We start from the raw sequence: 27,944 nt of genomic DNA on the forward strand, positions 1-27,944 counted from the left end.
GAGAGTAGCACTACCTAAATACAGGTCTGAGAACGTACATATTTGTAAAACTTTTTAATTGACTTCTGAATATATCAGAATTAACAGATGTAAGACATTAAATGTTTGCAATATTTGGATAATTCGTCATGCAAGTTTCGATATCACAAATAAATGATCAGTTCTGACACTGAATTGAGAGTGATTACTATTTTTGTAACACTCTTGTTCTTTAAAAAGTCCTATGAAATAATATATACCGTATGTGAGAAGATGTCGCATAATATGTTATGTGAGGATACATATGTATACATTTCATTACTCACAAAAGAATATCCACTTGTCACTATTATGCTAAACACAAAAACCGGAACTTGCAATGAACCTGTAGTAACTTGATAAAGAATCATATATATTACACGTATATCTTGTGTAACAACAATTATTAAGAAAAAGTGGTGTGTTCCACATAATGAATACATTAGCTCATATACAGGGTGATTCAATATTATCACAAACTAATGCAAGTGACTGTGGATGTCAAAAGAAGGTTATTGAGAAAGATAAAGTAGCCACCACGTGGTAGACAAAGATGTCGAAAGAATTCGTGAATGCTAGAATTTCGTTAGTCGCGACAATACGGTATATTCTAAGAGAACAAATAACTCAACAAAATATAAAGAGTTGAAAAAACGAAAAGAAAACGGATAAAGAGATTGTTTCTTTCGATAAGTCACTAGTGCAAGAGTTGCCACGTATCATTACAACAGCAACTTCATCCGCTACTCTCTTATTTGCCAAGCATCCGAAGATGCTATGGTACAATGCAGTGAAGAAATATGTTCTGTGTTAATAGCCTTTAATAAAGAGGAATTGAATGTCAGTATTAGAGTGTGTCTATCTAACCTAGTGCTTCAGCACAGCATTTATTATTTATTACATATTTTAACTGTGGATTTTGTATGCAATGTCCTTATGTAAGTATCCATATATGAAGGTGTGTGTGTGTGTGTCTAATGCCTACCCACTTCACTTTGCGTGATTCTGATTCCGCATACTGCGGATAGATGGCAGGATTGTGACCCATTTTCAAACTGCACACCACTTCAGCAGGCCACATTATGCATGAGGTGTATCTGTGAAGAGTTATGTCGTGTACTAGGGTGAGTGTATGTTAAGTGTTCGTATAAGTGTAGTGTAGGGAATGGGTGAGGATGATGATGAAGGTAAGGAAAGGAGAAGGGGAAACCCGGTGCTGGCACATAGCCTACTCCTGTCGAATAGCACCAAGGGGACTGCCAGGCTTAACGTCCCCATCCGACAGATGAATTTCACTGTAATTTATTGAATATTTAAATACTTATAGTCACAATCACACCATGGTATGAAAGAAAAACTTCACAACCTCGAGCGGGATTCGAACCTGCGACTTCCTGTACTCCGGTCAGGCGCTCTACCAACTGAGCTATCGAGTTCGTCTCACGCCAAAAGCTCGAAATTCTCCTCTCATACTGATCTAGTCAGCACTGCTTACATTTACAATGTTTCTTTCCACTCATAAGCAGTGCTGACTAGATCAGACGCTATGGAAAGTACTCTATAACAGAGTCGCCAGTATGAGAGGAGAATTTCGAGCCTTTGGAGTGAGACGAACTCGATAGCTCAGTTGGTAGAGCACCTGACCGGAGTACAGGAAGTCGCAGGTTCGAATCTCGCTCGAGGTTGTGAAGTTTTTCTTTCATACCATGGCATGATTGTGACTATATAAGTATTTAAATATTCATTAATATGTCACATCAACGGACGTATATATGTCATCCAACATCGAAAGATGTAATTTATTCTTCTATTGAGCTTCAGTTCAATATCAAATACTCAAACATACAGTACATCAGTACATAAATACATTATTTATTTCTCTTCACTTCTGCATAGAACAGACGAGCAGCTGCAACTGAATTCAAGTGCAAGTTACAACAGGATGAAATGAACAAGGGTGTGTCATATGATATGGAGAAAAACCACCCATAGCCAACGACACATATTGAACTGTCAGGGATAAAGAAAAATGGACACACTTTACTAATATAACATCTTTTTTTTTAGATCATAAATACGAACAAGATTATATCTTACAAGAAGTATAATTTCTACAATACTATCACACAGATTTAATATAATAAAACATCTTCTTCTAATGGCCTTCCATTGGGATCCTCTAGCCCAGGGGTAGTCAGCACAAAGCACGCTGGGGCTAGCCTCTCTTACCCGCGGAAAACGCTGTGCACTATAGTGCTCTCGTAGCTGCTAGCGGGTATGCTCTCTATCTCTCCCTGTTGCACGGGACGGCACCGCGTACCCATTGCACATTTCAGCGAGTGCTGACGACCACTGCTCTAGCCCATTTGGAAGTAATAATAAAACATTATCAAATATATTACATTTCTTGTAGGATTTAACAGAAAAACTTAGTAAACGTTGTAAAACGCAATTCACATTGAGTTCCTATATTTTGATGGGATGCCATGTTCTTTTTTTTTACAGACTTTGACACTGAAATTAACAACTGACACATTCTTAGATGCGAAAGGCACAAGACAGTGGACCTATAGAATGCTACAGAATGCCGAGATTACATACAGAAACAAAATATCGCAATAAAACAAAATATTTACATTCAGGGACTGCGAGAAATAAAACTAATGTGCAATAAATATGATAGGAAATAGTTAACAGGAAAATGAAGTAGGTTCCTTTAGTCTCAACAAATGTTAGCAGATCTGAAGTGACTGGATCACCTTGCTTCTTGAAACAACTCTTTAAGACTTTGTTTAATAACCTTTCTTCTTTGTGCAAATGTATGTTAGTAGAAAAAATGGTAGTCAAAGACTACAATAATTTAAGTTCTAGTGTATGTATAATCAGCCCAATTTATAACAACTGTCCATTTCACACAAAAGTTTTTAATTACAGTACTGTGGTTATTTTTATGACAAGATCACCCCCCCCCCCAAAACTGAAAATTTTAAATCTACAATGTTTGGACTGATCAACTTTTTTACACATATTTTAAACTGTCACAGCCTATAACAATTGATAATTCCCTAAATATTACAGCATGTTTATTACTGCCAAAAGGAAAATTATTTTACGCAAATGAGGAAACAGAAAAAATGTGGTTAAGAGAAAATGGGGTAATAATCGAGATTTTATGCAAGATGGTCATGTAATCCCTAAAATGAAATTAGAGAATACTAGCTGCTCAATTATCAAGACAAATCCATATTGATGTCACTGAATTAAAACAAGCTTTCCTGAAGTTTACTTTTAACATTTCATCATGGTACATATTAAGTTTCAACTGTCCGTATAAAAACAAATTTTTCCACGACTGGAAGTAAATGTCAGTTACTAAAATCAGGAGAAAAATATAACATTTTCTCCATAGGGAAAGAAATATAACATTACACGAAACAGCAATTGCTGTTGTTATTACATTTCCTTTGTCCATACATGCTCAATAAAATAGCTCGAGCAAACTTCAATAATTACAATTTCAGGAATAAAATGCGACAATTTACTCCCAGTGAAAGAAAAAAATAGTATAAACCCTATGAGATCGAAACACAAGTCTTTCCTTGGTACATTTGTAGCTCTTAGGATAAAGCCCTCGGGCTACAATCATGTACCTCGGGAAAAATGCATTTCTCTCCCTTAAAGTATAATATACTATTACATACCGCTTGTGTATTTCTTATCCTAGCATATTTGCATTTTACAGTACAGTAAAATCCCTCGTAACTGTCAACCAAATAACTGGCAATACCAAAACAACGGCACTTTTGGCTGAGCCAAAAAATGTTTAAATCTGCCACACTGCCACAGTCTGGACAGTTAATTTTGCCACATTAGGAACTTCGTACGAACTTTCGTTTTCAGTGAATATTCGAACCTAAAATTAGAATATTATTTGTGTTGTGTAATGTGTTTTAATAAAGAAAATCCACACAGTTTTCATGTTTATTTAGTTATGTTCAGGCCGTCAGTGTTGTCACATTAGGAAGTTCGCATGAACTTTAATTTTCAGTGAATATTCTAACCTAAAATTAGTGTATTACTTGTGTTGTGTGATGTGTTTTAATAAAGAAAATCCACACAGTTTTCATGTTTATTTAGTTATCTTCAGGCCGTCAGTGTTGTCACATTAGGAAGTTCGCATGAACTTTAATTTTCAGTGAATATTCTAACCTAAAATTAGTGTATTACTTGTGTTGTGTGATGTGTTTTAATAAAGAAAATCCACACAGTTTTCATGTTTATTCAGTTATGAGCGAGCGATAGAGAAATAAGCTTCACAGGATGCAGTTTCAACATTTGGCACAATGAAATACGAACTTTTTTTTTTTGTATATAACGGTATTTATTAATTATCCGGCAAAATCTCGTATCAGGAACTAGTCTGGTCCTTTTGATGCCAGTTAAGAGGGATTCTACTGTATATGCTATACACAACATCATTTCAACTTAATCCATACTAACAATCACGTTATTTTTTGGAGATTAAATTTTGTTTCAATGACTGACAATGTGGACTAAGGTATTCTTCAGTTCCTTCATTAGATAAGGTGTTCTAATATATTAAATTTAATTTACAAAACTTACCACTAGAGCGACCTGCCTAAAATGACAAAGTATACCTAACAAAATGTAATAATAATAAATAATAAAAGAAGTACATAAACATGAATTTGGGTTACTTATAACAAAAGTATAAATAAATTAAAATTATGTGCTGTTATATAAATAATGTTCTAAAATTTGAATAGATGACTTAATGGCAATTTCTTTACGGACTGTTCTCGGTAAATTAAATCATCCACAAAAATTAAAAAAAAATGTTGTTATAGTTTCCCGGCTTCCAATGAATAAGCCCATAATTTCAATAGTCTCCAGGTGTTAACATTTTTTAAAGTCAGATGTTGGTTAATAAATTTGTTTCTTCTCATTGTCTACTTCCAAAGGCTGGTCACTGCAGATCTCAAATTGTATGGTGGGATCCAAAATGTACCATGTCTTCTTACTGCAGTCAAGAGCAATTAGGTATGTCTTTTCGTCTATTCCCATTGGAAGCAACACAGTGGACTTCTTCATAAACCTTTAGGTTGCTATTGTTGGTCTTGATGGCAGATGCTATGTTGCTCCTTATCAAATGATACCACTTCTTCTAGAGCAGAAATGTCAAGCACGGGCATATTGTACCCTCTGACAAGGAGTTCAGAGATCTGATTACAGAATCGCATGCAGGTATATGCTTAAAGGAGATTCTACATCACTGTTACACCTCGTTTAAAGGCTAGAAATGCTCGCACTTAACTTGTCTGTTCTAGAGTTAATGTTGTACCACACAATTACTTTTACATTTATCAGTCATGAAACTCAATACCAATTTCATTCTATTTTTAAACGTCATAATTAAGTTGAACTGTCTTATTTGCATTATCACAGATAATAATATAGGCAAAGACTATCAACAGCAGTCCTATTCTCTTTTATTTCTTTACTTCAGAATAAAACATTGTATTATTTTCACCGAATTCTGACAATACATTGCAGTATAGGTTGAGAACATCAAAACAATAACCAAAAGAATCTTCCCAATACAGCCAAGAGCAGCACAATGAGAGTGTAAGGAATCAAACTGTAAGAGGTATCTGTAGATTCTTTCACTAGTTTATCAACACCTGATACCTCTCCCTGTGCCAGGGGTGTAGTAAGACAAGGAGATGGCCATGATGACTTGTTTGCAAGGGGTTCACCAGTCATTGAGTGTTTGCTTGCAGAGATTATTTTCACAGTCACCATTTTACCCAATAGTTCAGCATTTTTTGGTACTAAAATCTGAAAATAAAATATAAACATACCCATTGTGAAAGAAATACTACATACAAACAGTCAGTAATTTCTGGTAAAACAACAACACTACAGATTCGTTGGTTGGTGATTAACATTTGTCTTCCTTGTGTTCTTTATTAATATTTTCCGTCTATAACTTAACTATGATAAAACGTTTGTTTTCATTATTTCTGTACAAACATTTTCACTGTGTATCATTAAAATCTAAAATATTAAGAATACAAGATCAAAGGAATATTGTAGTGACTATGTAGAAAAATAGTATGTACAGATTTAGAAAAAGTTTTGTTGCACAGATACTTTACAAGTCCCAGGATGGAGGCGGTGCGCATGATCAGACATACAAAGAAACAAAACTAATTTTACCACCTCAACTAGTCGTTCCTTTGTGAATCAGGTCACTCTCCTTGATCATGTGTACTGCCTCCTTTCTGGACTTATAAAGTATCTGTGTGACAAAACTTTTTTCTAAGCCTGTACATGATTACAATAATTGGATTTATCAAAATAAATGCTGAACAAGACTGAATCTGCATGGCTGGAAGAGGTAGATGTCAAAGTTGTTACAGGAGCCTGACGTGACAAGAATCTCGTAAAATGAGTTCATTCTGTAATAATAAATTAGATATACAGGATGGAAGTGAAATAACCCTGCAGATTTTCAGAGCGAATAAAAGTCTCCTATTTCTGAAAGAAGAGAGGTGGTACATGAACCTCATTATAATTTACTCTTGTTTCAGGACGAGAGGATCAGAAATCTTTACAATAGTCGTTTGCAAGAAAAATTGAGAACTGAAGGAGACTGGGATGCATGTAACTTATATGAACATTTGAAACATTGCATTCACTCTGCGGCAAGGGAAGCATTGGGTACAGAAGAAGAAAAGTACCCAAGGACTTATTGGATAACACCAGACGCTCTGAATGTGATAAACAAAAAGAAGTGTGCATACAAAAAATGGTTAAGTTAAAAAAATCGGAAGACTATGATGAATATAAGATATGTGTGTGTGTATCTAATGCTCTGGATTTAGCAATGAAGTCATCATCCTTCTTGCTTCCCAATATTTTGATGGAAGGTCCACAAATGTCCTAAGAGTTTCACAATTAGCCAGATGCTCCATCTCCATGTCCTCTTCTCTGGTGCACAGTAAGCATTTAGGTGAATTCAGTACTCCAATATGATGGAGGTGTTTACTGAGGCAATCATGACCAGTAATCAATCTAAACATGGCCACGGCAGATTTTCGAGGTAGATCAGAAATTAGTTTTGAATCTTTGAATGATTCTTCCCATTTTGAATTTTGATGTTTTGCCTGTTCGCTGTTACTTATTCTTTTTATGACTCGTTTTATTGATTCATATGGGAACTTGAAATTTGTTTTTAAGTTGATTTTAGTTCCTTTCTTTGCTAACATATCTGCTTTCTCGTTACCGTTCAGTCCACAGTGGGCCGGGATCCATTGGAAGACCACTTTTTATTTAGCATTTGAATTTGTTTTACCATGCAATGAGTTTCTTTTACTTTTTCAATTTTAGGGGATGTAGTTGAGCTGATGGACTGGATTGCAGCTTTGGAGTCAGACAGGATGACTATGTTTTTGCACTGGTTAAGCCAAAGAAATACATTTTGAAATGATGTATAAATGGCTTCAATTTCACCATCGAAGATACATATAAGATATGTAAAAAAGAGGCCAAAGCAATAATTAAGAAACAAAAGACAGAATCATGGAATAGAATGTGTGTAGAAATAGAAAATACCATTGGATATGGAAGGTCAGCACAAGCCTGGAAAACACTTAAAAAATTTCTACATCAAATAGTTCCCGGAGTTTTAATCCAATAAAAATTGAGGTATTTGAAGAATATTTTAAAAATCTTTTAACAGAAGATAGAGATAATTTTGATGAAGAGAGTTCTCAAGTGGTTTTATATCCATATTTAGATTTTAATGTTATTAATGAAATTGACCCAATAACAGAAGATGTCAGACATGCACTTAGGAGTTCAAAAAATGAAAAAGTTCCAGGACCTAGAGGAATAAATATGGAGAACAAAGTATTTTAAGAATCTTAACCAGACTCTTCAACCAGAGGGTGATACTATTCCACCAGAATGGACCTTATCATATATAAGTGCAATATACAAAAAGGGAGACAAGAGGAACCCAATGAATTATCGAGGTATCAGTGTCTTGGCATGAATGAGTAGGATACTCAATAAAATAATCAAGATACGATTGGAGTCTTTAATACAAAATAAGATAGCTGAAGACCAAGCTGAATTTACAACAGGCAAATCCTGTGTAGACCATATATTTACAATTAGACAGATGATGGAAAGAATGTTAACCAAAAAAAAAAAGAGATACATTTTATCTTCATTGATCTAGAAAAGGCATATGACACAGTACCAGTTAATCGACTTTGGACTGCCCTACAAAAAACTGGAACCCCAAATCCTCTCACAGACCTCATAAGGACAGCATGTGTCAAAATGGGGAAAAATCTATAAGCAGAATTTTGTACTACAAAAGGTTTGAGGCAAGGGTGTGGAATGCCACCAACTTTATTTAAAATCTTCCTAGAGAATGTCTTGAAGAAATGGAATGACTCAGGCAGAGGTATGGGCATAAATGTTGCATACCTTGCTATTCGCCGACAACCAGGTAATAGTGGGACAAGATCAGGAAGATATTGAGTATATGTTCCGCAAGCTTGTAAGTGAGTATAGTCTACACGTATTGAAAGTGAATTTTATGAAGACAGAATATATGGTTGTTGAAGGGAAGGGAGAGGACTTGGTTGTAAATGGTGTAACAATTAAGAATGTCAGCCAGTTTAAATATTTAGGATCAATTATAGGTAGCTCTGGTACTTGTGAAAAGGATATAGATAATAGAATCAGCCAAGCGAGAAAAATAACTAGATCCTTGAATGGCATCCTTTGGAACAGAGAAATGACAAAAGCAACTAAAGAACATATCTTGAAAACAATGGTAGAGAGTGTCCTTCTGTATGGGTCAAAGTGTTGGACTTTGAATGATAGATGGAGGAAGAAGTTGGAGAGCACTGAGAAGGACAGGTTACGTCAAAATATGAGAGTGTCTCGGTTGCAGCATGTAAGAAATGATTTTATTAGAGCAGAGATGGAAGCAGAAGAAACTGTAGTAAATAGGATTGAGGAACGGATACTGCAGTGGTACATAAATGTACAAAGAATGGAGGAGGAGGAGAAATGGCCCAGACGGGTAATTCTTTGGTCCCCCACAGGAAGAAGGAAAAGAGGAATGACTCGTTTAAGTTGGTGTGGTAGTGTGAAAAAAGTTATGACTAAATTCGACTTAGAAGATGGACAGTGGAATGATAGATTCTTATGGCGGACAGGACTTAGAAGCAACCACTGAAAAGTGGATAGCTGAATTAAGAAGATATTATGAAATGTTGGTATCAGTTCCAAATGTGTTCTGAAATGTAAGTACAAATTTAACATTAGATGAACGAGTACAGTGTAAGTGACTGGTGTAAGCACAATACACCTTTTGACTGCAATGCATACAGAACATAAAAAAAGAGAGACTGGTGTCCTCTGTGATTATTTCATGTTAAGAACTTAATGATATAACTGAATTAGGAATTAAACAGAATATTAAGAAATAATCTTCCACATTCTATTACCTTGAAGCAATCAATTAAACTTCGTACTGGCAGAATGTACCATAAATATTACCTGTAACATTCATAATTCAGACAGACACGAAACTTTTGGCAAGCACATAAAAGATATTGTATGTATTGTTTAGGAACAACTTCATATTTTATTCTTCTGGAAACAATGACTACAATAAGTCACATTTATACAAAATACAACATATTATAAATAGCCAGAGTAAAGGGATTCTAAGTTCAGGCAACTAAGCTGATCCGAAAATTTTTAGACTTACCTGTTCATAAAATTTGTTATGACCAACATAATGTTTCCCATCATGTGATATGTCCGTTACTAATACATCTTGTATCTCTCCTACTTTGTGGGTGTAAGGATGATAAGACTGGAAAAACTCAGATAACCGCTTTGTCCTCTTTTTAACCTGTTATAGCAAAATGTATAGTCAGTTGTTAAATCTGTGAACTTGATATTATAGTCCCGTCACTCTAATTTCCGGCAGCCAATTGCGTTGCAGGTCGGCTACATTTAAACATGTGCGTCTTGGGATTCTCTGATTCATTTCTTAAGGCTCGATAAATACTTAATATAATCGCCCGCCATTTTAGTTCTTTCGTTGGCGTTTGCAGAAACCACACGAAGACATTATTTGCTGCTCAATTATTTGCTGAATTACATTGCGTTTGATTTATTATCATTGAAGCTACAACATGATAATGTTTTAACGGTGTGGCAAATAGATTCCTCGTATGGTAGCTCGGCAACGTAAGAACAAAAATGGCGAACGATACTACCTACCTAGACTTTATAGAGCCTTCACTTTCTAAGACGTAAGCAAAGAGGCGGAGTCACGCCGGAAATAACAGCGTCAGGACTATAGTTAAATTATATGTATTGCATTGTAAGAAAAATACTCTACTTAGTATTCTGAATATACTGTATTCACTGATCAACAATTTCCTCTTCTATTAAATAAGAAACCCATAAGAAATGCAGGATGGCTGAATTCTGCATAAATTAATCTCCTCTTTATCGAACTGCCCTACTCCAATATAAAAGTGTCTCACTGATACGGCATCAACAGGCTAACACTGATTATAAGAAATAGGCCTCATACTGCAACAGTTCAGGTGAATTAATTTTAAAAATCTCCTTAAACTGTATACTTTTCATAAATAACAAGACTCTGCTTTCACATTTTCAAGTCAATTTATATAGGCGACTCACTAAAAATAAAGTAAACTTTAAGAATTAAGCAACTATTAAAGCCAGTTCAATTTACCATTTGTTATTAACGGAGAAAAATTCGCTCCAATGCCGAAGATTGAACCCAGATCTCCCCAGATTATTCGCCTAATAGTATATATGCTGTAGGAATCCCGGTCGCCAAGTCACTCAATTGAGTGCGCTCCTTGTATGATGACTGTTGACTTAAACTATGTCAATATACATATATAAGTCGAACACAGAGTAAGGGCACTAAGGGAAAAGAACTAAAGGAGAAAGATTCAATCCAGTGCGGTGGGTTGAACTTCGGTATAGCTCAGTGGTTAGAGCACCCAGCGTGTAGAACTGGGAGACCGGGGTTCGATCCTTGGTGCTGAAGTGAATTTTTCTCTGTTAATAACAAATGGTAACTATCACAGCTAATTCAGGAGGACCAAAATGAGCCCTCTACCTTTTTTGTGTGAATTATCTATTGACAAGGGAATATTCTCTAGTTTTTTAATTCCTTAATGATTTTTTTTAGAAAATGCTCTAATCATTGAACTGCCTTGAAAGCTACTTGAAAGTAGTTTTGTTGTTATTTATGAAAGTTGTACAGACTGAACAAGTTTTGAAAATAAATTTATCTTAACTGTTACAATATATAATCAATTTCTTATAATATTTTAATGTTAGCGTACATGCCACGACAATTAGACACTTTTGACCACACAGTGGGATAATGGTGGTGGTATTTATGAAAACCTTACAGTTTGTGAAGATTTCTGAAATTAATTTACTTGAACTATTACAATATAAGTCTTATTTCTTATCATCTTGCAATGTTAGTCTGGATGCCATGGCAATAAAGCAATTTGATATCAAACTGTGGTAGTGGTGGTGGTGGTGGTGGTGGTGGTGGCAGTGGTGGTGGTGGTGGTGGTGGTGGTGGTTGTGGTGGTGGTGGTGGCGGTGGTGGTGGTGGCAGCGGTGGTGGTGGTGGTAGTGATGGTGTTGGTAATAGTGGCAGCAGTACCTCCTGGGGTGGAAGTCTATGCATTCGAGCTGCAGGTGTGCCCGGCCGTGGATAGAACTGGTTGATAAACAAACTTGGAAATCTGTACTTCTCACAAAGACTCATAGTATCATTGAAGTCGTCATCTGTTTCCGTGGGAAATCCACAAATAATGTCTGTAGCGATTGTAATACCAGGAACCCTGTAAAATAGATAGCAGTTAGAGCATCTGCTGATAAATATTGTATTATATCAATGTTTAAATTAAAACTTTCATTTTTTAAAAAATCCACAAATTAATTACCAAATATTACAGTTCTATTAATACAGTTTCTATCAACTAAGTACCTTTGCTGTAAGAAATCAACAACCATCTGGAAATCAGCTCTGCTGTATTCTCTCTTCATGTCCGAAAGAACAGAGTCACTTCCGGACTGGACAGGAATATGTAGGAAGCTATAAACTCGCGGATGTGATAGTATTCTTGCCATTTCCTGGAGAAACACGCCATAAATTATCAAACTGTATCTTGCATCATTCTTATGTTTAAAACATCAATAATTGAAGAGTATGATCTCAAAACGTGTTAAACATAGTAATAGTACTAGTACTAGTAGTAGTGATGGGGTGGTAACAGTGGCAGCGGCAATCTTAAGGTACGGTCACACATCACTACTTTTGTACTGCAGCTGCAAAAGTTGCATGTCGTGTTCACACGTAAGCCAAAACTACACGCCGCACGCTACTTTTCGTGCTGCGCAACCCGAGTGCTGCAAAAGTTGCAACTGGAGGTTGCAAGTCTGTTCACACACAAGGCACTACTTTTGCAACCACAATCTTGCTGCAGGTTTCCAGCCCCGTGTTGACTTCTCAATATACATTTTGTGGTTATGTTCACATTATTATGAAACTCGTGTAATAGCTTACTTATCTATTATTTGCTTTTCTGTCCTAACTAGTATTCAGAAATTGACATTATTTTTACTATAAAGCTATTAAAACGCCCATATACTTAAATGATAACCAACAGCATATTCACGGAATCAATGTTGGCAACCCTCCTGTTTGAAACTACACTACGGAAAATTAAAAAAATGAATTATATCATCAGCAAATATATTCACATTGTGTTGTGCATTTAGTAACTGTTACAAATAATTTATTTTCATCACATCTAACATTAAAATACATCCAAACAATAAAAGTATCATTGGCACATTTGGGTGGCAACACTGGTCGCAACCGCAACAAAAGTTTCAACAAAACCGATATCAAAAACGCTGCGGCTGCAACCCTGAGAACCCTGTTCACACGTCGCTACTTTTAAGCTGCACGCAGCATGGAAAAGTAGCGGGCAGCAGGTTCGGCAGCCACTACTTTTCGGGTTGCACAGTTGTTCACACATCGCAGTACGAGAGTTGCGCAGTTTTTTGTACTGCAGTGCTGCAAAAGTAGCGACATGTGACCATACCTTTAACTGCTAGATATTTGAGACCACACAGCAGATCAGATAGAGAAATACTGTTGTAACCACAGAAAATATGATTTGCCCAACACAGATTTCTGTTGTAAATTGAGCTGCTCAGGAGGACATAGTGATAAACGCCACCATAGTGTATTTTGGGATCTTTGAATACAACTGCTGCTTTTGGCAGTTCCTATTATAGATATTGGGTAAAAATTTCATATCTCCTTGGATGGTAGGGAGAGGCCATATGGTAAACACCAGTTGCTGCATGTAGCAGGAACACAAAGGTAAGTGACAAGTAAAATGGCTGCTGCTAAGAAGAACACTTGCGCGTCTCCTGTGTGTAACAAAATTATAATGTTTTGAAGAAGACTAGTTATACTTCACAACAGCAATGAGGATCCCGAATACACTGCTCATAGTTCTGATGACTCGGAGGTACATAAATTTGCATATAAATTTTACTACCCGCATTTCACTGACATAATGGTAAGTGCATGTACTTACCATTATGTTTCTGAAATACGTGCATTGTCAGGTTATTGTCATATTTCTTCTGATTTAAGCTTCGAAATTATCAATTGTAAATATATGACGATTATGATAATAAATAATAGCTAAATTAATAATATTAGTAACAATAATATAATAATAATTGTTATTTACAGTAGAATTCCTCGTATCCGGCAACTATGGGACAAAAAAGCCAGTGCCGGATAATTGAAAAATACTTTTATAGATTACGTAAGAGGCAGTGTACTGCACAAACATTTTTTTCCATGTTGAAATTTAGTAATTTTCATATAGACGTTTAAAAATAAAGTTTTTAAGTACATACAATGTTTATTTTTAGTACTGAATACAGTAATGTAGACTACATTCATCAGTTCATAATTATTGTAATACAGTACTACATAATAGCGTAAAAAATACTAAAAGTTTTTGTAACCTTATGACAATTTTAAATTCCGGTCATGTGAGTCATGTGACATGAAGAGCAGTGTAGCTAATGTCGCAACTATGAAGACGACGAAATAGCATTCAATGAATTGAGTGTAAGAACATTTTGCTTGCATATAAATTATTTTTTTTTATTTTATTTTATTTTTTATGTTAAAATTAAGTAATTGTTTTTTTTTTTTTTTTTCGCGGAATCCATTGTGCAACAGCAGCGTGTAGCGGTAATAGCCATGATAGTATCCATCACTCAAATGAAATTTTTATGCGCTGTAGGAACAGAGAATTTCACACTTTCCTATTTAGTCTTGTCCAATACCCCTTCGAAAGAGGCGAGTTCAAGTGGTAAATTTAAAGATATCGTCTCTGCGCAATGTTTACAAGGTTCAAGTAACAGCTTACTGATGGTACCCGATCTACTTCAGGGACAAAACAGAGTTTTTTTGTCTATGTTTTCACGCGTAAACACTGTAAAGCATAAACACAATATGTGGCATGTGAAATCCACGAAAACCACTCACATCTCCATCTGACTCTTTCCTTTCGCATGAATGACTATATTTTTTTAACCTAGCCAAAACTGCTGTTGTTTTGGTATTGCCAGTTATTTGGGTGCCGGATACGAGGGATGTTACTATATATAAATAATTACATAATTAATCACAATAGTAATGCTTGCCGAATGTATGTGACTAACCACAGGGAGAAAATAAATCAACAACATGCTGCTGCAAATGATGTCAGTGATGAAGAGGCAGAAGAAGAGACAAAGAGACCTTCTCTGAAAAATTCAGACTTCTTCACAACGTAAAACGAAGCAAAAGGAGCGTAATATGGGTGAAGAATATATCTCTCGTATAGGCAATGTTGTACAGAAGAAATATGTAGCACCAGATTGTATCATACGACAAGGGAGCACTTCTTCCACATAGCCTATGTCATCTAAAAAAAAAAAAAAAGGCGTTTCTCTTTAGAAAAAGGCTAGTTATGGACTAGATGTCAACCTAAGGGATGTATGTTGGTTGAAGGTTAAATTAGAAAATTCGTCATCAGTATTTATCAGTCACACAGTTTATAATGATGTCTGGCATGAATTTAACCTCTGAAAACGTAGAAGGCAAAGTTCAGTTCCTGTACTTCAGCTGAAATATGACGGATCCAGACCAGTCGAAAAGAACAAAGTTGCTGACATCTTGTCTCTACTGACGCATGTTCCATCTATACATCACACATTTTTCTGTCACTTATACCGACATGTTCGGAAAATGGGTGTGTGAGAGATTTAAGTGATGAGTGATAATGTATGTTTCAGATAACGATTAATAATTATTTGTAACTACACTTATATGATGATGATGTTGTATTACTACCTAGATAATACATGTAACAGATAACTCATCGCTATGTTAAAATCGGCAGCACTGAAAAAAACAACCGCCAGAATCACCACCCGTCCGACATAAACGAACACAAGATGGCAGTACAGTCTCTAATGAAATTCAAATGGGAATTATGACGTGACTCCTTATGTAACAACTAGATGGCAGCGTAGTAAACCTGACAAAAGTTGTTAACATCAAAGCCTATAAGGCCGACCTATCTGTTACATATATGATCTAGGATTACTATAACAACCTTTGATTTTGAGTAACACAATGATATCTCCACTACACTGTTTCAGTTTTTTCAATATATTTAACATGTTATCCTTTGTTCCTTGTTTTATTTCTGTAATTACGAAACTAGGATGATAATAAAACACTTTTAGTAAAAAACAAAAGTTCGAATAACATTATTCAGGTTTATGGAAGAATTGAAAATTTATTTTCGATGTATCTTAAAACTTTCATAATGGTGCTTACCCCAAGCAATTCAATTATTGAATGCAGTCCTTTCACTGCAAACAGTAAACTAAATACTACTGTAATTTAATTTAAGACTAAAGCACTAACCAAAGAAATGGAATCATTTTGCATTTCTCCATCTCATTTTGTTATCAACTCACCTCTAAGTGTTCCAGGATGTAAGGTGGATTAGTCATGCCCACTCTCATCATACAGCCTTGTGGGATAACATCTATCAACTTCCACAGAAGTGCTGGAAGATTTGTTTCTATATCACGACCATATGTGCCAGTGTCTTCAGATGTCAACCATAGTTCACATACACCTTCCTCAAAGGACTGCTGTGCTCTGGAAATGATCTCATCTATAAAAAATTATAAATGAATAACTCACTCAATTAAAATATTGCATATGTTTAGTATATAATAGAGTGTCTGTTACAGAGGTATTTTTATTCCAAAAGAACCAACAAATAGTCCAAAGTAAAGGTCATGACTGTTTGGCCAAGCAACTACATAGAATTGGAATATATCAGTCCCCTAACTGCCCATTGTGCAACTCAAATCAAGAAATGGATTCGGAACACCTCAAAATCTGTGCTTCAGTGGCTGACCATGACAACATCTTTGAAAAATATTGGAGTATAGTCTGCCACTGAAGCACAGATTTTGAGGTGTTCCGAATCCATTTCTTGGTTTGAGTTGCACAATGGGCAGATAGGGGACTGATATATTCCAATTCTATGCAGGTGTTTGGCCAAACAGTCATGGTCTGTTGCCAATCTAAATGCAGCTACAGACGATTTGCGTGGTAAATCGGGAATCAACTGTGGATTATGATGCAGAGAGTTCCATTTTTTCCCTTGAGATTGTGTTATCAAATTTTGTTTGTTGAAGTCTAAGTATGTAGTTTTAATCAATCTCTTCACAGAGTAATACGTAGATTTAGTAAAAGGTCTGTAAGTAGCAGTGCTGCCCTTCTTTGCTAAAGTATCCGCATTCTCGTTTCCCAGGATTCCACAATGGGATGGTATCCATTGGAATACAATTCTTTTATTCAGTGTTATTAATGGAGAGAGCATTTTAGTTATTTATGATGTTTGAGATGAAGGTGTGTGTCTAGAGACTATTGATAGAATAGCTGCTTTGGAGTCTGACAATGTTAAAAGTGTTGTGCATCAAGAATGAATATTTTTATGTATCATTTATTTATACTGTCAAACTCTTTTCAATGCCAGAATAAAATTAATATTCTTGCTCTTTCGCATGAAATAACCCAAAACACTTAAAATATGAAGTAATCTTAATAATTTTACAGAACATGAAGTTTATTAAATTTATAATAGTAATGTGTTTAGACTCAACTTTGCAACCTTCAAAATTTGGAAAGGCAACTGGAGATCATCTACAGACATACAGAGTGAGCATAAATGATTGCCCTAGTTTGGGGATTTTTTTATAGACAAACCGTGAATGATACAACAATGGTACTGATATTACCAAATAGAATATCTCTCAAAGTTTTATTTCAAATTATCCCCGCGGTGTAGTTCCACCTCCTACCAGTAGAGGACTTGAATTTACGGAAATGGCGACTGGTGCTGAGTGTGCATTTGTAGCAATGGAATTTCATTCCACAAAATTCGTCATAACTGTGCAGAGACATTTTCGAAAGAGATTCAATAATGGTCCATGAGATGCCAAGACCATTAGACGATGGTACAATCAATTAGTGACCACAGATACCTATGTAAAAGAAAATTTCCTGGTCGGGCTTACGTGGAGCACATTTGTAACTCCCCCGAAACTTAATGTCTTCTGTGCACTTTCCAACTCCAAGGTGTACGGCTCCTTCTTTTTTCTTGAACTCACCGTGTCAGGACATTCTCACCTGGATATGTTAGAACAGTGGTTGAAGCCACAGCTGGAGAGTGCTAGTGCCCATTTCATGTATGAACAAGATGGTGCTCCACCTCGCTTCCATAACGAAGTCCGGACATTTCTAAACGACCGATTGTCAAACAGATGGATTGGTCGCGCGGGATAGACGAGATGCAGATCTTGTCCTGGCCTCCACGTTCCCCTGACTTAACATCGTGTGACTTCTACTTGTTGGGGATATGTTAAAGACTCTGTTTTTGTACCCCCATTACCGGCAAATCTGCCAGAGTTACACAACCGCATCATCAATGCAATCACTGCAATCGACATGGATACACGTCATCGTTTATGGGACGAATTGGACTACCGGCTTGATGTCTGTAGGGTCACAAGGGGAGCACACATCGAGCACCTATAAGGTATGTTAAAAAACTTGGAGAGTTTCTCTGTCTACTTGTATATCTAAATATTTTCTATGTTAAATCGTTAGTCCACAAATAATTTTCGTAACTAGGGCAATCATTTATGCTCACTCTGTATTTCTTACTGAAATGTATACCTAGTACCACTGCAGAAATCAATCTGAAATTAACAATAGTAACAATACCTGGAGGGTAACTTCCAAGGTCACCTCTGGCATGTTTTGTTTTACAGTAAGTGCATTGGTTGAGGCAGCCAGTATTTATTGGAATAATCTCGATGAGAGGGTTCTTACGAACTTTAGGAAGTAACAGAGATGCCCCTCCTGTCTTCTTTCCTCCCTCCTTTTTTTGTCCAAATAATCTCACAGTGTGACCTGTAACATGAAGTGAAAACAACAGAAGATTAACAAAATTTGTACACACCATTCATTCATAGTTTTCTGCCCAAGGGCAGCATATATCTTAATGTCGTCTATCATCTGATATCGTCTTCTGCCCTGAACTTTTCTTCCATTCACCATTCCTTCCAGTACATCATTCTTCTCTGCCAATCACCCAACAAATTCATTTTTCTCTTCCTGATCAATTTCAGCATCATTCTTTCTTCACCCACTCTTTTCCACACTTCATTTCTTATTCTGTCTGTCCATTTCACATACTCCATTTTTCTCCATATCCACATTTCCAATGTTTCTAGTTGCTACGCTTCGTTGTAATGTTCATGTGTCTGCCTCATACAATGCCCCACTCCACACAGAGCACTCCATAGGAATGTCATAAGCAAAATTCTGAGCATAAATCTGCAGTTCCAACTTTCTGATGCAGATGTCTCTCTGATCTACTGTATTTACTCGCATAACAGACGCACTTTTTCCCAAAATTTTTGGATTAAAAATCCAGGGTATTATATTCGAGGGAGAAAAAATTGTAACTACCTGACATCCACGTGATAATCACAGCTGGTTTCGACATCTTGCAGAAACCTTTGAGAAAGAGATGTTCTTCTCCTAAGTGAGAGTCAATTTCTTTTCATAAAACAGCACATACATCACCTGCTTGCTTTAAATTCAATGAAACTGATTGTCATATTTCTTTCGATTTCAAATGCTTTGTATTGCAACATTTCGTGTGAAACACCAACTCCATTATTACACCACTCTGTCACATATTCTAACAGTTTATGTTCAATAGCTGGATACTTGCCTTTTTTCGGACTTGGAACTGATTTTCTTGAATTGTTTGGCGTTTCCAAAAGTGCTGTTTCTGTTTTCGCTCCCCACATTGCATTCAGAAACTGTAAACTCTTGACTGGAAGCCTTATTTCAATGAACTTCTGCAAATTTAATTACTTTTAACTTGAAATTTGCCAAGTAACTTGTATATTTACACTTATTGGGGGTCATTATAAAGCAACACAATAATAACCATAGAATACAACTGAAGCAAGCAACACTACAAGAGACAACAATCGACATTAATGCTGTTCAAAGTTTTTACCCTATTAAAAAGAACCAAGCACAAACCATTTTTGCATTTTAAAAAGAACCAATTGTAACAAATTAACTTTTGTTTTAAAGTCTAATTTATAACAAAATAATGTAGATTTGTTACAAACATTAGCCTACCATTACAAGGAATATACAATCCTACCTTTGAGTGTTTCTTCAACAACTTCCACGACACGATCAATCTGTTGTACTCCAACCACACTTATTCCTTGTATAAAATCAGTTCTTGGAGCTCCTTGTGGAACACACCCTGCAACAACTACTGCCTTTCCTTTTTTCCTTCCTGCCTCTAATTCATTTCTGATCAAAGAAAAAATTTTGCAAAATCAGCTGTCATTAATAATTTATTTATTATTTAACCTGGTAGAGATAAGGCCATCGGGCCTTCTTTTCTCCTCTACCAGGTGATAACAACTACAATATTAAGAATACAATTACAATTAATATTAAATTTACAAATACAATAAAAATCAAAGTACTAAAAGATTAACTGATTAATAAAAGTAGACAGTTTATTGTAAAAGTTAAGAAGAGAGAAGCATTTCTTTTATTGATTAAGTAAAAATTAAACCTACTCTACGCAGTAAGACAATGCTTAATAAGTTTGCTTTTGAACGCTACTAAATTCCGACAGTCTCTGATGTCACTGGGTAGGGTATTCCACAAGTGCAAGAGCGAGATTGTGTATGATGATGAATACGATGATGTCTTATGTGTTGATATGGCTAGTATGCGGCTATTTTGCGTGCGTGTGAAGAGATTATGATATGATGACAGGTAACTGAAACGGGAGGCAAGGTAAGTAGGTGTAGAAGTGTGAAGGACTTGGAAAAAGGAGAAGAAGGGAATGAAAATTTCTACGTTCGTTAAGTCATACCCAGTTCAGAGTTTGGAAGGGTGGGGTAATGTGGTCAGTGCGACGGACATCGCATACGAAGCGAACACAAGAATTATGAACACGTAATTTTTGCGACTGGTTGACATTGAGGTCAGTCAGTAGAAAATCACAATAATCGAAGTGGGGCATTACTAGTGTTTCCACTAGTACTAGTAATAGACTATGTGTTTATACAGTACATAAAATGAAGCTAAAAACATTAACATAAATAATCATTATTGAAAGAAATGATACTTATTTAAAGAATATTACAGAAAGTGCAGGGGGAGACAACATATTTTATCATCTGCTGCAATTTAAAAATAACTGCTCATAGTTAACTGAATTTAAACACAGAAACAGACAAAATTATTTGGTTGGTTCTATGAAAATTAATACTACTATCCGTAACATAGCTTTGAATTGACATATACAATAGAAGCCCCATTTAACGCAGTTGTTGGGGGACAAATATCAGTCCCACATTATAACTTAACCATGATATATCACGCAATAACTGTAAGGTCATGTGGATGTGTAAAAAAAAAGCCTGTAACCTAATGCACTATTACTGTAATTAGGCATAAATTTAAGTACAGTAATTACACATACAGAACAGAAAAAAGAAAAAAAAAACTCACCATTTACGCATTTTACTACATGTGACATCACACTGCGTTTATTAAACTTAAAATTACACGTCTACATGTCACACTAAAAGACTGTATTGTCATTGCAAGTTATCTTGAACTTCCTGAGCGGGGACAAGGGGCAGATGGAAGGAAGCGCGTAACGTGGGTGGAATCAACTGAGTTGTTTGCACATGCTCCGCATCATAATCTCTTGTCAAGAATCATAGAGCTATTTCCTTCACTGCGTACCAGTAGTGTTAACTTGGAACAGCAACCACAGGGTAGTAATTATGGCGAAATCACACCACCGCTGAGGAAAGGTAACGCTGTTATCCACAGTGGAGAAAGAGAAATTATCGTAAATATAATTAAGTGTTGCGAGGAGGAAAAATTAAACAAATGCTTGCTGGAACCTCTTGATAAGGAATATGAGAGAGTGGCTAAATACTCTGGCAAAAGTATTAGTTCCGTGAAGAGAATTAGGAAGAATATCGAATTACAACCAAATGAACCTCACACTAGTCCGAGAATTTTTTTTTTATTTTAGTAGGTTATTTTACGACGCTTTATCAACAGCTCAGGTTATTTAGCATCTGAATGAGATGAAGGTGATAATGCTGGTGAAATGAATCCGGGGTCCAACACCGAAAGTTACCCAGCATTTTCTCGTATTGGGTTGAGGGAAAACCCCGGTAAAAACCTCAACCAGGTAACTTGCCCCGACCGGGAATCGAACCCGGGCCACCTGGTTTTGCGGCAAGATGCTCTAACTGGTACTCCACAGGTGTGGACACACTACTCCGAGAAAGAATAGGTATGTAATGTTTAGAACTTATTGCTATAATAGTTATGTACAATAGTGTGTGTACTGTGAGAGACATAATGAATTACTGTTGTAAGTTATTATTTTGTTATAGTTCTGCAAAACATATTATTTCATTCCAGAATTAAGACTTGTGTAAAGTTGAAGTGGACGACTTCGATCAACATGTCATTCGGGATACAATCGTAGAATTCTATCTTGTTCAGAAAGTAGTACCTACGATTAAGAAGATAATTCCGAATGGATGATGCTATTCACGAAATAATAATTAATTTTGGACCAAGCGTTGAAGACGATGATGATGATGGCAGTAATGATAGGGATATGGATTGTGTATAATTGTAAATTAATGTAAATTCAAATAATAAGCCTGTAAAATACTGTTATAAGAATATGTACATATCAGCTGTAGGTGTAAGTCATGTAGGCCTATATAATGTATAGAAATGACTGTAGTAACTCCGCCATTGCTGTCCCCAGCCTGGATGAGAGAGAAGGAGCGTACACACGATTATATTTAAATACTTACTCATTACAGGTTAATTAAAACCTGCTACGAAATCATGTTCTCCTCTCAAAACCGGAGCGTAGTGATATGATGATGTCTGTAGTGAACCAAGTTCTTTTACAGTAGAAAGCCGTAAAGTGAAAGAACCAACATTTTCTGAAAAGAGTCATGTTACCCGAGGGAGTGGCACCCTTGCCGTGCCGTTACGTTGTTGAGTACATGCCGTACCGAGCAGTTCGAAAGACAGACTTAGGGGATGTAAGGTTCAAGAAAACTTGCAATAACAGTACACTATACATAACTTTAACCGATTTTCAATATTTCTGAAAAGAGAAAGCCGTATCTCAGGCAAACTGTATTGAGAACTTGTTGAGACAGGATTTATTTCCTGTTAGTTCCATTCAATCCTTAGAATGCAGATTTACAGCTCTCAAATTAAAGTCACTGTTCATTAGGATCGTAGCATATCTGACAATGGTAATAAATTGTACTGCAGGAATGTGCTATGCAGGAAGCTCTATGTTGGCTGCAACATTTCGCTGTATTTGAAATAAATTTAAAAATTTTGGGGACACACTTCCCTTGTGTTAAATACGAATTCACAATATATTGGACAGCGGTTTTTTTAGTAGATTATTTTTACAACACTGTATCAACATCTCAGGTTATTTAGCATCTGAATGAAATGAAGGTGATAATACCGGTGAAATGAGTCTGGGGTCCAGCATCAATAGTTATCCAGTATTTGCTCATATTGGGTAGAGGGAAAACCCCGGAAAAAACCTCAAAACCAGGTAACTTGCCCCGACCGGGAATCGATACCCAGATTGCTCGGCGTTATAGGTTTTGATGGTAACAATTTTGTCAGGTTTACTATGCTGCCATCTAGTTGTTACATAAGGAGTCTCACATCATAACTTCCATTTGAACTGCATTAGCGACTGTATTGATATCTCGTGTTCGTTTACGGCTGACGGGTGGCGACCCTGGCGGTTGTTCTCTTCAAAGTGCAACTGATTTTAACATAGGAAAGAGCAATCTATATGTGATCTGGAGTTTAACTCAAGCTCCTAATAATATTGTGACAGCTTATAACAGACTTCAGTACTGATGGAAAAAAAGAGAAAATCTAACTTGACATTTTATGCCATCATAGGATATTATACATTAAGCAATTGTACTGCAGTAACAGAATGATGTAAGAAATATAGAAGTCATAACTGTGTTAATGTTACTGAAGTTCATAAGAAATTTTGCATGTTCTGTCTTTTGAAAATTAAGAATGTGCTAACCTGAAATGGTCCTCTGCAGGATTTTTAACAGTGCAACTGTTGAGAAGCCACAGATCAGCATCTAGTTTATTATCTGTAATGATACATATTGGTAAATAATGAGGACATATTTAACATTGAGAAATACAACATACAATTTTTAGCTTATACACATATCAAATGGCGGCCGGGTAGCTCAGTTGGTAGAGCAGTTGGCTACGGACTGAAAGGTCCGGGGTTCGATCCCAGGTGGTGACAGGTTTTTTTCTCGTTGCCAAACTTTCAGAACGGCCCCAAGGTTCACTCAGCCTTCTATAAAATTGAGTACTGGGTCTTTCCTGGGGGTAAAAGGCGGTCAGAGCGTGGTGCCGACCACACCACCTCATTTTAGTGCCGAGGTCATGGAAAGCATGGGGCTCTACCTCCATGCCCCCCAAGTGCCTTCATGGCATGTTACAGGGATACCTTTACCTTACACATATCAATTACCACATCATCCAAGCAGCTACAAAATTAATGAACTGTTCGTTTAGCAATGCACACTTCATTCTATCTAAATGAATTAATCATTTATGCACATTCTCACGTTCTTAATAATCCATAAGTTAAATCAGAAGTACATAAACTTTGACTTTCAAACTCAACAAATGAACAAATTTACAAACATAGTATTATACGTTATATCACTTAATTTCGTACTACAAAACTTACGAAAAAATACAACCGATTTGGGTATGTTTTTAATAGGCCTCATTAATTTAGCTGAATTCTACTACTGTTCTCCAACCTGGAGATCAACTGTGAAAGGAATGTGTTTACTATTGCGTCATCTATTGGAACGAAGTAGATAAATAATATTATCGTTATAACGTCAGTTTAAAAACCATGCACTCTCCTGCATATGTTATTTCCTATATGAAGAGATTAAAAGACCAGGAGATTACTGTGATCTAATTTTGTAACTAGGGTAGTATCAATATGTCTGTATCAATGTTATGGTTTGTGCTGTGAGAGCTAGCCAATAGAGACAAGAGTAACCATGTGTGTGACCTTATGACATCTTATGACATCAACATTCATTCACAGCATCATCCCGCTTCCCTTCATTCCCTGGAGACTTTCTCGTGGTTGGAGTACAGTATTGTCATTTATTCACTTAGTAATATAGTAATTATAATTTAAAATTTCAAAGTAACAAATTAAAAAATAATCATGTATGTCATTCATTATGCTTCGAGGTAAACCTTCTGCATTGGACCAACAATAGAGAGCATCACTATCCACGGAAACAATTGGTGTTTTGGTGCTCGGGTATATTTTATTCTCCAGGTATAAAAAGAATGGATTTCTAAGACATGTCCGAAAGAAAAAAAAAACTTAAAATCATTTCCTCTGTACAACAATTATTACGAGGTGCGTCCATAAAGTAACTTTCCCACTCGTCCCACAGCTAGCAAACCATATGTTACGCAAGCGATTGGATGTACGTGATAGAGTAATGTCATCACTGATCGCACTTCACACGCGTCGGAAGCTGGAATAGGAGCGTTCATCTTCAACCAATGCACTGAAGCTACTGAGAGCACTCAGGAAGTTCTGCTACCGCATGCGTCATGCCAGGAAATTACTCTATCACGTACACACAGTCGCTTCGCGCATCATATGGTTTGCTAGCTGTGGGACGAGTGGAAAAGTTACTTTATGGACCCGTCTCGTACAAACATGAGGGTTGTAGAGTTTCAGTATCAAAGCAACAGGGAACGGATTTTGCTTCCCTCTCAGGCTCCGTCTCTCTCATAAGAGTAGCGATTTTAGTATGTTGCAGCAATCTGCAATTGGTTTTCACCACATGCAGGTTTGGATTTCAATATAATAGGCTATAACTTACCTGTTAACTTATATCCATATGCTGCTAAGAGTCCAGCCATGTACTCACTATCTGAATTATTATGTGCACATCCCCAGGTTTTAATATATATCTTTTGAGTTCCAGGAATGATGCTAGCTGGTGCAGAGTATTCAATCTTTGGTTCTTCCTTAACTTGTCCATTTTCTTTCCTTTTTGAACGGATAGTAACAGAACTTCTGCTACTGTATCGCTCTTTAGGTGTTATGTCTTGAGCAGAGATAAGATCTTCAATGTCACCAACTATTTCACTGCATGGCACTGGCATCTGAAACAAGTTGGGGGTTACATAATACAAGTGATAATATATTTTGCATAGTAACCGAAATGTATAACATCAAAAAATTATACTGTGGAAATATTCAGCAGAAATAATTTGTTGAGGTCTGTTTAAAGACCTACTGTTTAATTATTCACTCTTTACATACCATACAAATAATAATAATAATAATAATAATAATAATAATAATAATAATAATAATAATAATAATAATAATGTAGTTAATCTAAATAACAGTACGGTTAAACTAAATGGCCATTTTTGTAGATATGAGGTAGCCTATCATTTCTTAGCCATTGATTTGCAATGTGCGAACATGAGAGTCATTTTTGATTTTAGAAAATTCTTGTACCTGAATTCTATTGATGTATAAGTGCTGTGACGTATACTTGAAGTTCTCCTGGACCTTTTTCTTGCAGTTTACCAGAACAACCTTCCTTAACTGAACAATGCACTCCGTTTTCATTTGATTTCTCCCATTTTTCCATGTTATAGTTTCTTCAAGGTCAAGGTAAGTAGGCTCTTAAGTTGAGTTCCACTGTTGCAAACATTACACAATTCTTTCTAACAATCTGAATTTATGTCACTGTTGCAAAGATTCTTATCCCAGTATGTTTTGGAGTCATATGAAATCTAATTTCAAGAAGAAGTTTCAACATGTTGCGCATTTACAATGATAACTTGGGGTATTTTGCAGCAGAAGAATATTAGGAGGTCTAAGCTTACAAAATGTCGAAAATTCTACTCTGCAGTCAGGGAAGTGTCACAGAATACTTGATAACCTATCCTCAAAGAAACAGTAAGATATATCTCAGTCTAGTTTTCTTACCATCTTTCCAAAGCATCATCTCAGCTTTCATTTCTGGGCTCTAAAATTGTGCCTCATCTAACTCATTATAATCTTACCAATACTCGACCTCTTTGCTATCTCCCCATCTAACCCACTCAAAATTTGTCACAGTCCTTAACTTTCTTCCATTTGGCTATCCTATCATTTAACCCACTCAAAGTTTACCATGGATTCGGTTATATTACGACGCTTTATCAATATCTTAGGTATTTAGCTTCTGAATGAGATGAAGGTAATAATGCCAGTGAAATGAGTCCGGGGTCCAGAACGGATAGTTACCCAGCATTTGCTAATATTGGGTTGAGGGAAAACCCCGGAAAAACCTCAATCGGGTAACTTGACCCGACCGGAAATCGAACCCAGGCCACCTGGTTTCGCGGCCAGACGCGCTAACCGTTACTCCACAGGTGTGGACTTACCATTGACCTCAGCCTCCTGTCATTTAGTTATTCCCTCATCTAACCCACACTAACCTTGTCACAGTCCTCAGACTCCTGTTACTTAGCTATCGACGTACTATGTGTCCACGTCGTGCAGAATACCCCAACAATCTGAAAGAAAAATTGTTTAAAAACTGTTATTAACAAAAAGATTTCCATATTTCCAAAAAGTGTTCGACAGAGTTAATCATGTATGTCTCATCATAAAATTGGTTTCTGTAATCAATTATTGGCCGTGGCCGCGTACATGGACCAATTAACAATTATTCATCCATAGCGTACTCCTGTGCCGCATACCGTGATTACCGTGTACATTGCAAGGAGCTAGAGTCTATAGAGTTGCTGTTGCATCGCCATATTTGAACAATTGAAAGTGCATCCGCCATTTAATAAATGGCCAAAACAAAGTGGAGGCAGTGGAGATGAGTTTTTTATCCTCTCAGGAGATGAGGGACTCACGATAGGAAAAACTTGGCTGTGAGATCAAACTGCGCAT

At 36.3% G+C, this 27,944-nt stretch overlaps 1 protein-coding gene across 4 annotated transcripts; it reads right to left on the bottom strand.

Annotated features, from left to right (window-relative positions):
- Nucleotides 1-1,861: 1,861 nt before the first annotated feature.
- Nucleotides 1,862-27,927, bottom strand: LOC138713701 (threonylcarbamoyladenosine tRNA methylthiotransferase). 4 transcript variants are annotated; one of them, XM_069845999.1, is made up of 11 exons: nt 27,755-27,927; nt 27,482-27,559; nt 25,861-26,146; nt 23,994-24,066; nt 20,004-20,161; nt 18,539-18,727; nt 16,213-16,415; nt 12,131-12,276; nt 11,804-11,984; nt 9,839-9,985; nt 5,511-5,877 (listed from the first exon to the last, which is right to left on the bottom strand). In XM_069845999.1, exons 3-11 carry the CDS (start codon nt 26,144-26,146, stop codon nt 5,608-5,610), a joined length of 1,653 nt encoding a protein of 550 aa, XP_069702100.1. In that variant the 5' UTR covers nt 27,482-27,559; nt 27,755-27,927; the 3' UTR covers nt 5,511-5,607. The 4 variants fall into 4 exon arrangements, with proteins under 4 accessions (XP_069702098.1, XP_069702100.1, XP_069702101.1 ...); XM_069846000.1 differs by having other exon boundaries at nt 27,696-27,927; XM_069845998.1 differs by having other exon boundaries at nt 27,746-27,926.
- Nucleotides 27,928-27,944: the final 17 nt, after the last annotated feature.

This window comes from Periplaneta americana, chromosome 14, assembly GCF_040183065.1.
Source record: "Periplaneta americana isolate PAMFEO1 chromosome 14, P.americana_PAMFEO1_priV1, whole genome shotgun sequence".
In the NCBI taxonomy this organism is placed as follows: Eukaryota; Metazoa; Arthropoda; class Insecta; order Blattodea; family Blattidae; genus Periplaneta; species Periplaneta americana.